The following is a 15,223-nucleotide window of genomic DNA, read 5'->3' on the forward strand; positions in this document are numbered from 1 at the left end:
TCTTAAAAAAAAATTACAAAGTTGGTCCTGCATGTCTGATGAAATCAGGAAATAGGAGGCCGAAACCCAGACTAGGATAGTCTATGAGGTACTTGAATTCTAGAATTCTGCCTATTAGGATATAATTAACAGGTGAAGTTTCAGAAGATCTTTTGGCTCTCAGCATAGTTGGAATCTGTAGAGACTTAGTCAGTGGAGGCAGAGGTAGGTTCAGCTCAGAAGTTTAGGCTTGAGAACTGTTAGAGGTTGTAGAGAAGAAATGGTGGCACTGATGGGGAATCGACCAGATGTTTAAGGCAGGTGCTTCCCTCTGTCTCACCCCCAAAGAAACAAAGTGCAGTTGAACTTATATGAGGCCTGTGCACCCTCCCCAAGTCTTTACTCTCTTCACCAGGGTCTCATCCAAACTGGCTTTGAATTCACCATCCCTTTGTCTCAGATTCTCAAGTGCTGGGATTACAGGTGTGTCCCATGGCTGGCTCTATAATGGAGTCTTGGATCTGCTCCTCAGACCACAGGCTGTGCAGTTAGAACGCCTGGTTTGGATCTTGGTTCCCACGCTTAATGACCTTAGGTATATAACCTTATATATGTATAACCTTAGGCAAGTTTCTTTTTTTTCCATTTAAAATTAAAAAAATTATTTTATGTGCATTGGTGTGAGGATCAGATCCCCTGGAACTGTAGTTACAGTCTTGAGCTGTCATGTGGGTGCTGGGAATTGAACCTGGGTCCTCTGGAAGAGCAGCCAGAATGTTGAGCCATTTTTCCAACCCCCTCATTTAAAAAATTTTTTAGGAGTCTCTGGGACTTTACATTCCTTTATTCTTTTATTTATTCTCTGATAAATACACATATTTTTAAAATAAAATAAAAATAAATATTTATTTATTGTGTGTATATGCAGTGTACATGCTCACATGCCATAGTGTGCATGTAGAGGTTAGAGCATGTTTTATTTAGGGTTATTATTGCTGTGATGAAGCTTGTTGGGGAACAGGTTTATTTCAGCTTACACTTCCAGATAACAGTCCATCATTGAAATGAAGTAAGGACAGGAACTAAACCAGGACAGGAACCTGGAGGCAGGAGCTGATGTAGAAACCATGGAGGGGAGCTGCTTACTGGCTTGCTTTCCCTGGTTTGCTCAACCTGCTTTCTTGTAGAACTCAGAACCACCAGCCCAGGGATGGCATCACCCTCCATAGACTGGACCCTCCCTTGTCAATCACTAACTAAGAAAATGCTTTATAGGCTTGTGCACAGCCCGATCTTATGGAGGCATTTTCTCAGTGAGATTCCCTCTCGGGTGACTCTAGCTTTGTCAAGTTGACATACAATTATGCAGGATAGAGGACAACTTGCAGGAATCAGATGTTTTCTACTATGTGCGTTCCAGGGGTAGAACTCAGGTTGTCAGGCTTGGTGACAAGTGCCTTTTTATGATAGGCCATCTTGTTAGCCCTTAGGCCAAGTTTCTTAATCTCCATATGCCTTAGTTTCCCCATATAATGGACTAGAACAGACTTCACAGAATTCTTGTGGTTAACTATGATAACACTAGGAAAGCTCTGCACAGTGCCTGACCAAGAATAATAAATGTGGTTAACTGTGGATTTCCCTGTGTTGCCCTGACTGCCTTGGAACCTGCTCTGTAGACCAGGCGGGCCTCAAACTCAGATCCACCTGCCTCTGCTTCCAGAGTGCTAGGATTAAAGGTGTGTTCCACCACCACTGGTCTATGTTCAAATGTTCTAAAAGATTTTTTAGTGATTTTATTTTATGTATATCAGTATTTTGCCTGCATGTATGTCTGTGTGGTGACTGGTGTCCTTGGAGGTCAGAGAGGGCACTGATCTCTTGGAACTTGACTTATAGATGGTTGTGAGCTGCTTGAGGTAGGTGCTGAGAATCATGCCTGGGTCCTCTACAAGAGCAACAAGTGCTCTCAGCTACTGAGTCATCTTTCCTGCACCCATTTAAAAAAATGTTTATCATCCTTTTAAAAAAAAGTTGAGAAGAATCATTTTGTGTGTATGACTGTCTTGCCTACAAGTATGTCTGTATAACACCTACGTGCCTATGCTTGGGCTAGCAGGTGGCTCCTAATCACCCGGAACTGGAGTTACAACCCTTGTGAGCTGGGTAGGTGCTAGGAATGAAACTTGAGTCCTCAGAAGAGCAGCCAGTGCTCTTTTTTTTGGGGGGGGGGCGTTTCGAGACAGGGTTTCTCTCTGTAGCTTTGGAGCCTATCCTGGCACTCGCTCTGGAGACCAAACTGGCCTCGAACTCACAGAGATCCACCTGCCTCTGCCTCCCGAGTGCTGGGATTAAAGGTGTGCACCACCATCGTCTGGCGAGTAGCCAGTGCTCTTAACTGATGAGCCATCTCTCCAGCCCTCTTACCGTTCTGAACTAAAGCAATTAAGTATCTGATACTTTCTTCTAGCCTTATCTTCAAGTCTGTCAGTGTGCCCCAGTTCACATCGTATATGATCTAGATTAAACCATATAAATCCGTGCCGCATCCTTGCTCAGAATTAGTTTAGCTGTTTATTAACTTCATAAGAGAGTTCTAGCTCCAGAATATGCCGTTGGGCCCCTGTCTTGCCTTGTTCACAAGTTCCCAATTTCTACTTCATGGCTTGTGTTAATTTTTTGTCGACTGAGATGATCAAGCTTATAAAGAGGAAAGGGGGATGTGAGGATGATCTAGCTGCGACACCTGCCACCACATTGATCTTTAGGGTTGATTCGACTGATCTGGCTGGCTAGGCGGGTGTCCCCTTCCTTCCTCACCACTCACTCCATGTGCGTCCCTCCCAAAGCTGCCCTTCTCTTGGGAAAATTGAACTTTACATCTCTCAATTTCCCTTTACTTGATTGTGACTGTGATACTCTTTTTTTTGGTTACCTTAGAAGTTATAACACCAACTGATACAAAATCCAAGCTTTTTAATATTTATATCTTTATTCAGAGTAATACAGGTTCCTTAGGCTACTGTAGAGAACCTTCTTTATGAAGGACATGCTGTCTTTTAAAACTTGTCATTGTTTTTAATGATCAGTCTTTTGGAAATACAGTCCATTTTGTTATTTTTTTCTTTCCCTTGTCATTTTTTTTTTTTTTGTTGCTGTTGTTAAATCCAGATTTTAAGACTATACATATGTGTGTCTGTGTGGGTGCCAGAAGAGAGCTTTAGATTCCCTGGTACAGTAGTTACAATGTGAGTGCTGAGAGCTGAGCTCTGGACCTTTCCAAGAGCAACAAGTGCTCTTAACCGCTGAGCTGTTTCAAGAGTTCCTAAATCCTGATGTTTTAAAAGGTAAATCTGGGGGGCGCCAGGCTTGTTCCTCTTGCCATTTCAGCTTTGTGAATTTGTCTTCATTTTTTCCTGGTTCACTCACTGGAGTTTACTCCCTTCAGTGCTCTCAAAGCTTCATCTTTCCCCAGGCTTTGTAATCCTCCTGCAGTGGGGGAAAGACACTGTGCATGCTGCAGCATGCATGTGGAGGTCAGAGGTCAGCTTTTGGGAGTCGGGTCTCCTTCACATTCAGGTTGTGGAGGGTTAATACCTGCTGAACTGCTTCACAGGCCCTGTGTTATTATTCTTATTAAAATTTTTTTTGAAATGCTTACAATAGAGTTCCTATTTAAGCAACATAGACACATTGTTATATGAACTTTATGTTTCAGTCCATTTCTGTTTCTAATAACATGATATGCAGACTGAGTTATAAAGACAAAGAAGTTTATTTTGGCTCATGGTTCTGGCCAGAGTTGCAGGGCCACATCTGGAGATATTCTTGCTGGCAGGGTCCTGAGGTAGCTGAGGGCACTGTGTGGCAAGAGATAGGGAGCGAGTCAAGTGTCTTCTGACCCCTGTATGCCTGCTTTTTCCTCTGTTGCTAGATTTATTAGTTTGCTTGCTTGTTTATTTATTTAGGGTTTCATTCTAGCTCCTATGGCCATGTTCCTGTCTCAGCCTTTCAAGTGCTGAGATGACAGGCATGAGCCACTCACCCTGGCTCTGCTTTTCTTTCCTTTTTTGAAACTTTATTTTTATTTTATGTGCATGGGCATTTTGCCTGCATGTATGTCTGTGCACCACTTGTGTGCCTATGGAGTCCAGACGCCAGCATGGGATCTCTTGGAACTGGAGTTACAGATGGTTGTTAGCTACTACATTCAAATACAAGCAAAAGGAAATACTTTACTTTTTTAAAACCTAATTTTTACCTTTTCTTGGGTGGGAGCAGAGTCTGATTATGTAGTCCAGGTTGGCCTGGAACTTGCTATATAGACCAGGTTGGCCTTGAACTTAGGGATCTGCTTGCCTCTGCCTCCTGAGTGCTGTGATTAAAGATGTGTGCCACCACACTCAGTGATTTTTACTTCTTTTTTTTTTTTTTTTTTTTTTGGTTTTTCAAGATGGGGGGTTTCTCTGTGTAGCTTTGGAGCCTATCCTGGCACTCGTTCTGGAGACCAGGCTGGCCTCGAACTCACAGAGATCCGCCTGCCCCTGCCTCCCAAGTGCTAGTTTGCCTTCTTGATAGGACTTTATTTTACTGTCCCTTCAGCTCACTGACTGAAGATAGCCAGTGTTCCTTCCTCTCAGAGTTCTCTTGCAAAGCCTAAGACAAAACTGTGGCAGCATCTTGGCATGTAGTGGGCATAGGCAAGGTGCTTCTTTCTTCTCCACACATATTACAGTGGAACCACACTTCTACCATACGGCAATGGACTGCTCAAATACAGCTCAACTTTTTACTGTGTCCTTTTCTCAGGTGCTCAGAATTTTGATGTCATACGACTGTCAACTTACAGAACAGCTTGCAAGTTACGATTTGTACAGAAGCGATGCAACCGTAAGTCATTTCTTACTTCTTTGATAATTTTAGTTTCTTCCAGGAATACTACAAGGTTAGTTGAATTCTGTTTGTCTTTTTGTAAAGAAATTTTTTTTTTTTTTTTTTTTTGAGACAGGGTTTCTCTGTCTTATAGCCCAGGCTGTCCTGGAACTCACTCTGTTCGAGGCTTGGCCTCGAACTCACAAAGATCTGCCTGCCTCTGCTGCCCAAGTTCTGGGATTAAAGGTGTGCACCACCACCACCTGGCTGTCTTTATTATTTTTAAATTATGTATATAAGTGTATGTCTTCATGTGAGTTCATGCACACAAGTGCAGATGACCCCAGAGGCCAGATGTAGGTTAAGTTTTTCTGTTCTGCCTGTCAGCTCTGTTCCACCAGCTGGCTCCCAAATAATCACACAGAGACTTATTAATTATAAATGCTCGGCTGATAGCTTAGGCTTATTACTGACTAGCTCTTCCAGCTTAAATTAACCCATATTTCTTATCTATGCTCCACCACGTGGCAGCACCTTTTTTTTCAACATGGCATGTTCATCTCCTGCTTCCTCTGCATCTGGCTGGTGACTCCACCCTCTCCTTCCCAGCATTCTCCCAGTCTGGCTCTCCTGCCTAACCTCTACCTGCCTAGCTATTGGCCATTTAGCCTTTTATTAAACCAGTCAGAAGGTGCCTTAGCAAAGACATCTTCACAGTATACAAAAAGATTATTTCACAACAGCCAGAGGTATAGAATACCTGGAGCTGGGGTTATAGGCAGTTTTGAATCACCTTACATGGGTGCTGGGATCTGAACCTGGGTCTTATAGAAGAGCAGTAAGTACTCTTCTTAACCACTGAGCCAGCTCTCCAGCCCCAATAATTCTGTTTGTCTTAAATATGTATTAGAATATAACTTTGTAAATGGAATGCATTTGTTGACATATTCCTGTTTCCCTTGAAATGCTTAATAAAATTGATGTTATAAGTAATGTTGCTAGAATGTGTTATTTTTTTTTAATTTTGTGTGTGTGTGTGTGTGTGTGTGTGTGTGTGTGTGTGTGTGTGTATGTTCACACTATAGTTCATGGAGGTCACAGGGTAACTTTTAAGAGTCTGTTCTTTCTTTCTGCCGTGTGAGTTCCAGATACGGAAGCTCAGGTCCTCAAGGTTTGCACAATTGTCTTTACTCGATGAGCCATGGAGTCTACCTCAGCCTTGACTCCCTGAGCTGTGGAGGATGGCCTGGCCTTGACTCCCTGAGCTGTGGAGGATGCCCTGGCCTTGACTCCCTGAGCTGTGGACCCTGCTCCAGTTCTTAGAACTTGGAATTAGTTACAGGTTCTGAGAGGCAGAATAGTAATCCTATTTCAGGGAGAGAAAATATTTTGTGCAAAATTAATGTAGTTACTAGCTTCTGAAAGAAAGACCTTGGTGTTTTGATACAGATACAGTAAAAATTGATTTTCTTGATTGAATTTAGTATAACACAAATCAGCTTCTTTTAATAAGTAATGGCCATCATGTGAATTTTAAAATATGTCCAGATATATGCATACATAAGTATTCTTTTACTGTCCGTAAAGATGAATTGTTCCAGAATTGCTGTAGTTTTCTTGTATGTACACGTGTTAATGAAAAGCTGTTTTGTTTTTTTTTTTTTTTGTTGTTGTTGTTTTTATGAAAAGCTGGTTTATTTAATGGAAAGAATACTAGACTAAAAATTGGAAAATCTGTTTTTTTAAAAAATGACTTATTTTATGTTCATTGGTGTTTTGCCTGCATGTATATCTGTGTTAGGTGTCAGATCTCTTGGAACTAGAATTACAGAGGAGGAGTGAGAGGAGGAGGAGTCGTCTCAGGTCTGAAGCAAACCCTATGTGAGCTGCCATGTGGGTTCTGGGAATTGAACCTGGGTCCTCTGAAAGTGGAGCCAGTGCTCTTAACCACTTAGCCATCTTTCCAGCCTGAAAAATCTGTCTTAAAAGACTGAGTTTTACTATTTATTATAAACAAGTGACTCTAGCAAGTCATTTTACATTGATAACTTAAAAACTCTTAAAAACCCTTCTCCTATACATAAATAAAACTTTTGAAAGGGGGATGGGTGAGTGGAGGGATGACTCAGAGGTTAAGAGCACTGGCTGCTTTTCCAGAGGTCCCGAGTTCAATTTCTAACACCTACCTGGTGGCTCATAACCATCTATAACATCAAATCCCATAGGTTCTGATAACTTCTGGTGTGCAGATGTACATGCAGATAAAACACGTGTATATATATAAATACATAAATTTTAAAAAATAATTAAATATCCTGCCAGGTTGTGGGTGTGGTGGCAGACACCTAAGAGATGGGGAGATCTCTGTGAATTCAAGGGCCAGCCTAGTCTACATACCAAGTTTCATGCTAGCCAGGGCTACATAGTGAGACCGTATTTCAATTTAAAAAAGACTTATTAAATCTTAAATTCTTGTACCAACTTGGATTGCAGCCATGTTTCTTTCATTGTCATTTTCCAAGGCATTAATTTTTAATTTATGCACGATGCTCCATTAGTACTTCATGAAGTCACTTTGATGGGCTATAGCATTTCTCTGTGTAGCCCTGGCTGTCCTGGAACTCACTCTGTAGACCAGGCTGGCCTCAAACTCAGAGAGATATGCCTGCTTCTTCCTCCCAAGTGCTGGGATTAAAGGTGTAGGCCACCCCTCCCTGCTGAGTTTCTTTCTTTCTTTTTTCTTTTCTTTTTTTTTGTTTTTGAGACAGGGTTTCTCTGTATTACTTTGGAGGCTGTCCTGGAACTCTCTCTGTAGACCAGACTGGCCTTGAACTCACAGAGATCCCCCTGTCTCTGTCTCCTGAGTACTGGGATTAAAGGTGTTCGCCACCAACACCCAGTGCTGAGCTTCTTTAAGCTTAAAAAAATTAGTTGATAAGTTTAAGTATCCAGTTGTGAGGTGACACTGTCCTTTAAAATTTTTGACAGTTTATTTTCTTTGGTTTAGTTCATCTCGTTGATATCTGGAACATGATTGAAGCTTTCCGAGACAATGGCCTTAACACACTAGACCATACCACTGAGATCAGTGTGTCCCGCCTTGAGACCGTCATCTCCTCCATCTACTATCAGTTGAACAAGCGCCTTCCTTCTACTCACCAAATCAGCGTGGAACAGTCCATCAGTCTCCTCCTCAACTTTATGATTGCCGCGTATGACAGGCTAGTACTCATATGCTCACTTTTAAATCCTGCCCATCTCTTCATCGACACCCCCCCCCCCACTGCATTGCTAACTTTTGCCAGCTTAGAGCCACAGTGGAGGTGAGTTACTCAGTGTAAGTCCTTCCTACCTTCTGGACAGTCTCTGCTGTCCTCTGGTGTGCCACAGATGGAGCTGTGTAATAGGTAGGGAATCACCCACTTGAGTCAGATTGCCTGGTAAAATGATAGGCACTTTAGCAGACTTGTTCCCTCTCCCACAATTACGAAATGCTTAAGCTTTGAACCTGCTGATATGGCTTTCTAGTTGACTTTAAGGCTAATATTTCTTTACTCTGTAACACCAAACGGCTTTAGACTCATGTTTTCTCTTAAACAACTAAGAATCTATTTCAGACTTTTTCAGTTTTGATACACTGTGTGGTAAACTTTACAACAAGGAGCAAGAGACCACTTTAGTGTATCACAATTAAAATGGAAAGGATTTGCTCTATAAAAAACAAAACAGAAGCAAACCAAACAAATCCTAAAGGATGGACTGTGGAGAACTGGTTCTGCTCCAAGAGCCAAGAGTTCCTGTTTCTTCCCACTGCTGTTCTTCTGATCATTGGATTTGGATGAATAAATTCTCTTGCTTCATTGTTTCTCTATAGATTTATGCTGAGTTTATACATTTGTAAAATGGTATTAGTTGTGGTAGCAAAAATTCTGTGTATTAGTGAGGAAATATAGATGTGTCAAAGCCAGGTCACATTTTAGGCTTTCCCAAGATTCATAATGTGTTTATGTTACCAAGTTAGATATTTTACCCATTTGGTAAAAATTATTTAAAGAAATTTGAATTTTAAAAAGTTCCCAAATCTTAAAATCATTTAAAAATAGGGTTATGGATTAAGTTAATCTTGTACTCTTTAAGAATCAACTCTTGCAATCCAAAACCCTTGACAGAAATTATTATTCTTTGTGACCAAGTAGCATTTTACCATGGTCCTAATCCCAGGGGCATAGCCACTTCCAGGCTTACACAACATAAATCAGTTCAAAAATCAATTTTTAAAAATGTAGTAATAGGCCAGGCAGTGGTGGCTCACACCTTTAGTCCCAGCACTTGGTAGGCAGAGGCAGGAAGATCTCTGTGAGTTCGAGACCAGCCTGGTCTACAAGAGCTAGTTCCAGGACAGCCTCCAAAGCCACAGAGAAACCCTGTCTGGAAAAACAAACAAACAAACAAAAAACAACAAAAAATGTAGTAATAAAAATTACCTTACTATCTGAACAAGTAAATGAGGATTAAGAACTCCGATTCTGGGTCAGGGAGGTGGCTCAGTTTTATGAAAAAGTGTTTGCATTACAGGGGACTTCATTATAATCCTCAGAATTGACGTTAAGACTGTCACACATTGTGGTGCACTCTTGGAATCCTGGGGCTATAGTTTGAATCCCCACTGGTTACACAGAAAGAGGGGTGTGGCTGCCATTGCCCTTAACTCACTATTGGGTGGATTGAGACAGGTGGGTGCTTAGAGCTTCCAGTTCAATGAGAGACCCTGTCTCAGTCAGGAAGGTGGAGATCCACAGAAGTCTTCTGATGTGCTCCTCTGACTTCTTCATGTACATGCATGAACACACACACACACACACACACACACACACACACACACACACACACACACACACGGTGTGGGGGGGAATAATTAGACAGTTTATCAGAAGAAATGAAGGAGGACTGAGACTGTGTAGAGCCTTCCAGGTTTACTTGCCAGCACTGCCAAAAGAGAGGGGGTGGGTGTTCGAGAGGGAGGAAACATGGATGGAAGAGTGAACCAGACAGAACTAGCAAATGCAGAGAGGAATTGAGAAGAGGAAAGGATGTGCTATGTTAGAGGGGGGCTTGGTAATTTTTAGATCAATATGCTTACACCTGACATTGGATGTCAGAATATATTTTATTTTTTTAAAAAGAGTTTTAAATACTATTTGAGAACTAAAAAAGTACCGCAGGCCTCTCTGTATAGGACAGAGTGAAGACCACAAGGAGCAATGGAAACAGTTACAAACTCATTTTCACCCTCGTGGTCCCTCATGCCACAGGTGCTGATTCCCTGTGGTCTGGTCAGGCTGAGAGGCCCATGATAGAGCTGTGTAAGGAAATTCACTTTCCTAGAGTGCAGGGATTGGGGGGAGGCTGCCTCACTTCCTGCCAGTTCTACAGTCTGGGGCTTTTACTTACACCCCCCCTTTCTGTTTCCTGCCTGTGTGTTATTTTAGTGACTTAGATCCCAGACAGAGAAAGTCCATGATAACAGGGGCGAGAGGGAAGCCAGTCCTGGGCTTCCTCTGCATCTGCATCCCCTCAAGCTGCTCTGGGTTAGTCTTCCTACAAATTCTCCTCCTTCCATGTCTAGGTAAAGGGAGAGAGGGGAAGAGCCAGCTTTTCTGAGCATCAAACAGAAGTACCCAGCTAGCCGCAGATCTTTAAGTATGTGCAGGGAGATGTGTCTTACAGTATGTGTACCCCCAGAGTATGGGGTTGTTTAGTTCTGACCCTAACTATAGGCTCCCATGTGGTGGGCAGTGGATGAACTAGGTTTGCAGTGAGCTCTTACACGGCTTGCTGCTCGTTGCCACGAAGCTTCATGCACACTATAAGCTTGTGGATTGCGTTACTGAGTTCTGTCATGGTTCCTCCTCTTGATTAGCTCTCCTCATCTGTGTACCTCCCTATAGAGTCCCCTCCCACACCGTCTGAGCCCTTCATCAGCTTCTCTTGAGCTGTACTTCCTTCCCTTCCTCATTCATTCATTCCTAGAAATATTGATTCATGCACTCACTGTCTATCCCAACAATCCGGACCCTGGCAGTAACTTCTAATACCTGTTTTGTATGGTCCCATCCCACACCCTGTGCCTTGCAGGTCAGTGGGATCCTGGTTTGCTTTATATCACTTTCTCAATTCTCAAAAAGAAAAAAAAAATAAAAGGAGAAAAGAGATAGAAAGATAGATAGATTTTCAAATTAGGCATGATGGCACTTGCCCATAATTGTTGTACCCAGTAGATAGAGGCAGGAGCATTAGGAATTCAGGTTATACTCTGCTACATAGTGAGTTCAAAGTCAGCCTGGGCAACATGAGACCTTATTTCAAACAACTGCTAGCCTCCCCAATTAACCTTATGTTTTTTTCACATTTAAAGATATAACCAAAGTATTGTTTGGTGCTGCTTGTTTTCCTTATTCCCCATTCCCTCTCCCTCTCTCCCTTCCTTTCTTTCTGGTACAGGGCTTGAACCCAGGGCTATATGAATGCAAGCATTCTACCGTTGAGCTGTGCCCACAACCTGAGCATTGTTTAATTTTTTTTTTTTCCTGAGACAGGGTTTCTTTATGTATAGTTGGCTGTCCTGGAACTCCCTTTGTAGACCAGGCAGTCTTTGAACTCAGAGATCTGCCTGCCTTTGCCTCCCAGGTGCTGGTTTTAGAGGCGTTAGATAGTACTCTTTTTTTTGGTTTTTTGGAGACAGGGTTTCTCTGTGGCTTTGGAGGCTGTCCTGGAACTAGCTCTTGTAGACCAGGCTGGTCTCGAACTCACAGAGATCTGCCTACCTCTGCCTCCTGAGTGATGGGATTAAAGGCATGAGCCACCAACGCCGGCTAGTACTTTTATTTTAATTCTTATTATGTAACAGTTATTTGAGATCTTGGGGACTGTTTCTTTCTAGGCAGGGAAATATCTGTGCTTCTGCTAGGTGCCTAGAGACCCTGGAAGTCAAGGAAGATCTCTTTTCTAATTCTGCTTCTCCCTTGCCTGAGGTCCTTATGTCCTTTACACACCACCATCATTAGTTTGAGATTCAGGGCTTTCCATCAAAGAAACATGGGTCCTCCCTTAGAAATCCCAGAGTCACTTGCATGGAAAGATTGATTCCAAGTATTGTGGAATATACAGGCTCACCTCCCAGGTCCTCCAGCCTCTCCTGTGTTGGAACTCATTTGTTCTTGTTGCTGCTCAGGGGGATTTACAGATTGTTTTTTGCCTGCCTGCCTGCCTGCCTGCCTGCCTGCCTGCCTGTCTTCTACCCCCCTTTGCTTCATGGAAATATTGGTTAGAATCAATTTGTTTGTCATTATTTGAAGCCTATTATTTCTTCAGATGTTTCCTTTATTTTCTGTTTAATGACCTCTATCTTCTTTATTAATGTTTCTACTTTTAATGGTTCAATTTCTTTAAATTCACCTAGTTTATCACCAGTCATGATCCCATGACTCCTTGGTAGCTACAGCTCATTGCTTTGCCCAGCACAGAGGGAGAGAACACTCAAGTGCTCTGAACTGCGTGTTGCTATCTTAGGAAAGAATTGAAATTCAAAGTCTGATTTCTATGGAATACATGTCAATTGTATACCCATCAAGTAAAAAAGAAAATCATGAAGTCAAACAAGTTGGGGGCCTGTCTGTATCTAATTTGTGATGGAGTTATATGAAACATTTTTTTATCATTTATAAATCAGACTAGCAATCATTTTAAAGTTGTGATTTTGAAGTTTAACTTGGATACATTAAAAAGATTTCATAGTTCCCTCATAGTAGTGAACTTTTAAAACAGAACAGTATAAAACTACTTAGAATTCATGAGGCTCTGGGTGCATACAGCCAGTCAGTTTACCCCTCCCTCTCCCCCAAGGGCAAGATAGTAGCAGATTCCTCCCTTTTACATTAAAAAAAAAAAAAATGTATCTCTTAACTTCTGAGCTGTTCGACCAACAGAGTGTAGACATTTCTGGAAGCAGATAATATCAGGTTCCAGTCTTCCTCATTGGCGAGTTCTAAGCAAAGTTTTGCCGTCCTGGGCAGCACAGATAATTCACACTCCTGTACATTCTGTACTTGCATATCTGCTTTTTCTTAGTTGTCCTCAAGACAACAGGAAAAAAAAAAGCCACATTAAACTGGAGTTTTAGTGCAGTAGGAAAACCACCCATAACAGCCCATTTAACTCTGGGGATCTGATTGCAGTACTGTTAGGAATTTTCCAGGACCTGGCAGAGTGTGAGGCAGTGGTGTTGGCTGTAGTAGACCCCTGTGATCCTCAGGGAGAACCTGGTATAAAAGGAGAAAGATAGCTGACCTGAGGGCCAGGGGGAGGAGGCCAGATTGGGTGCCACCATGTGTGTATCCTGATGAGATCACTGTGTGCACTGTGTGACGTGCTGCCACTGCAACAAGTAAACAGAGTCATCTGGGAGTAGAACAAATGACCTGGAAGCACCCTCACTTTTGGAGTTGTAGCTTTTCCTTCACGAGCCAGCCTGTTGCAGGGAGAGGCAGGCGGTCAGTATCTGAGCACTAGCTAATATTTCAGATTTTTTTTGTTTTTGTTCTTTTACATTTGTATCACATTTCTTTTTAATGTTGTTAAAGTAAGGGCTAGACAAATACGTATTCTAAGTGATTGCTTTTGATTTTCATCTTTGTTTTATTTTTCTGACTCTGATGAGACGAACTCTCCGAATGAGCCTGATAACTATGTGACTTCACCTCAGAACCCTTCCAAGGCTGTTGTATCAGTCCTCACCTCTGCCCACGCCAGGCTCCAATATTAGCCTCCCAGCCAAGCTTCTCTTTTTCAACATGGAGGACTTATTTCTCTCTTCATACAGAGGGAATTCCTAGGAATTCCCTATCTTTTTCTTTCCAGATCTTCTCTTTCTCAGAGTCTACCTCGGGTTTTACCCAGGGTGTCTTTTTTTTTTTTTTTTTTTTTTGTGTGTGTGTAATTGTTTTGGCTTTCATTTATGCAGGGCCTTACTAAGAGCATAGACGTGAACAGATGAGATTGACACTATGAGGACAGAGGTCTACTTTGTCTTTGGTTCCTTAGTGAGCACAATGCTGGATTCGTAATAAGGGTCTATAAGACTGAAATGAAAAGCTGCAGGTATCTGTAAGAAAATCAAGTAATATCTGAAGTTGATTTTACTTAAGCTGTTTGACTTTTTGTTAAGTGGATTCTCGACTTGCAGTTGATTATTGCATAATCCATTCACTGTGAAGATTTTAAAATTATGATTAATTGGAAAAATATGGGTTTCTGGAAATCAAAGAGAAGAGCTCTTTTAGCAACATTGCATAATTGGACTGGTAACAGTGTTTCTCAAGTACAAATCTATTTTCATATAAGAAGCACTAATTTATGGTTGGCAGCATCTACAATTGTTTGCTAAAGATGAAGAAACAGTTCATTTAAGTGAAAAATGTTCCCAGTAGTCTTGCTTCAAAAATACTAAGTTGAGCATCAATCTCTTTTTTGTTGTTGTTGTTGTGCAGACTTTTTTTTTTGAATTAGAAACAAGATTGTTTTACATGACAATTCTAGTTCCCTCTCCCTCCCTCCTCCCCTACCCCCCCCCAACTAAAACCCTACCTATCACATATCCTTTCTGCTCCCCCTGGATGGTGAGGCCTTCCATAGGGTGTCATCAGAGACTATTGTATCCTTTGGGATAGGGCCTACGCCCACCCCCGTGTGTCTTGACTCAGGGAGTATCCCTCTATGTGGAATGGGCTCCCAAAGTCCACACCTATGCTAGGGATAAGTACTGAACTTCTACAAGAGGTCCTGTAGATTTCCGAGGTTTCCTCACTGAAACCCATGTTCCTGGGGTCTGGATCAGTTCCATGCTGGTATCCCAGCTATCAGTCTAGGTACCAAGTGCTCCCCGAGAGAGAGCATCAAACTCTTATTAGGTACTGCACAGCCAATTGTCCAGATGAGTTTAGTTAATCAAAAGATAGGTAGAATTTGAGGCTTTATTAAACTGAAGTGAACAGTTCCCATGCAAAGAGCACAGGTGAGGTTTGTAGGTGCTTCTAAAGGTGCCTCTCTGTGTTAAAATATCCCTGTTTATTCAGGGTGATTCACTGTCTGCCTAGCTTGGCCCAGAGCTAATAGTGGTGTTTTCTCAGTGTTGAATATTAAGAATCCCTTTTAGAAGTCACATGCAAGGTTTATTGTCAGTCTGTAAAATGATAGGTGTGTGGAGTAGTCTAAGGTAGACACTTACCTTGCTCCTTGTGGGCATGGGTGCTTGGTGCAGGCTGCTGTTTGGGTGGGGCTAAAATAACAAGTTTCTTTCCATCCTTTCATTTCAGTC

At 42.0% G+C, this 15,223-nt stretch overlaps 1 protein-coding gene across 11 annotated transcripts in view; it reads left to right on the top strand.

Moving 5' to 3' along the window:
• Positions 1 to 15,223, top strand: part of Dtnb (dystrobrevin beta) — a 202,050-nt gene that overhangs the window by 18,177 nt on the left and 168,650 nt on the right. For all 11 annotated transcript variants that reach the window (XR_003486952.2, XM_027424539.2, XM_027424544.2 and 8 more), the window contains 2 exons: positions 4,789 to 4,869; positions 7,859 to 8,072. Coding sequence is in view for 10 of the 11 variants with exons in the window: in XM_027424539.2 (XP_027280340.1) it covers positions 4,789 to 4,869; positions 7,859 to 8,072 (295 nt within the window). In the remaining variant the exon portion in view is untranslated. The remainder of the gene's footprint in view (positions 1 to 4,788; positions 4,870 to 7,858; positions 8,073 to 15,223) is intronic.

Source organism: Cricetulus griseus, chromosome 7 (assembly GCF_003668045.3).
Source record: "Cricetulus griseus strain 17A/GY chromosome 7, alternate assembly CriGri-PICRH-1.0, whole genome shotgun sequence".
NCBI classification, from domain to species: Eukaryota; Metazoa; Chordata; class Mammalia; order Rodentia; family Cricetidae; genus Cricetulus; species Cricetulus griseus.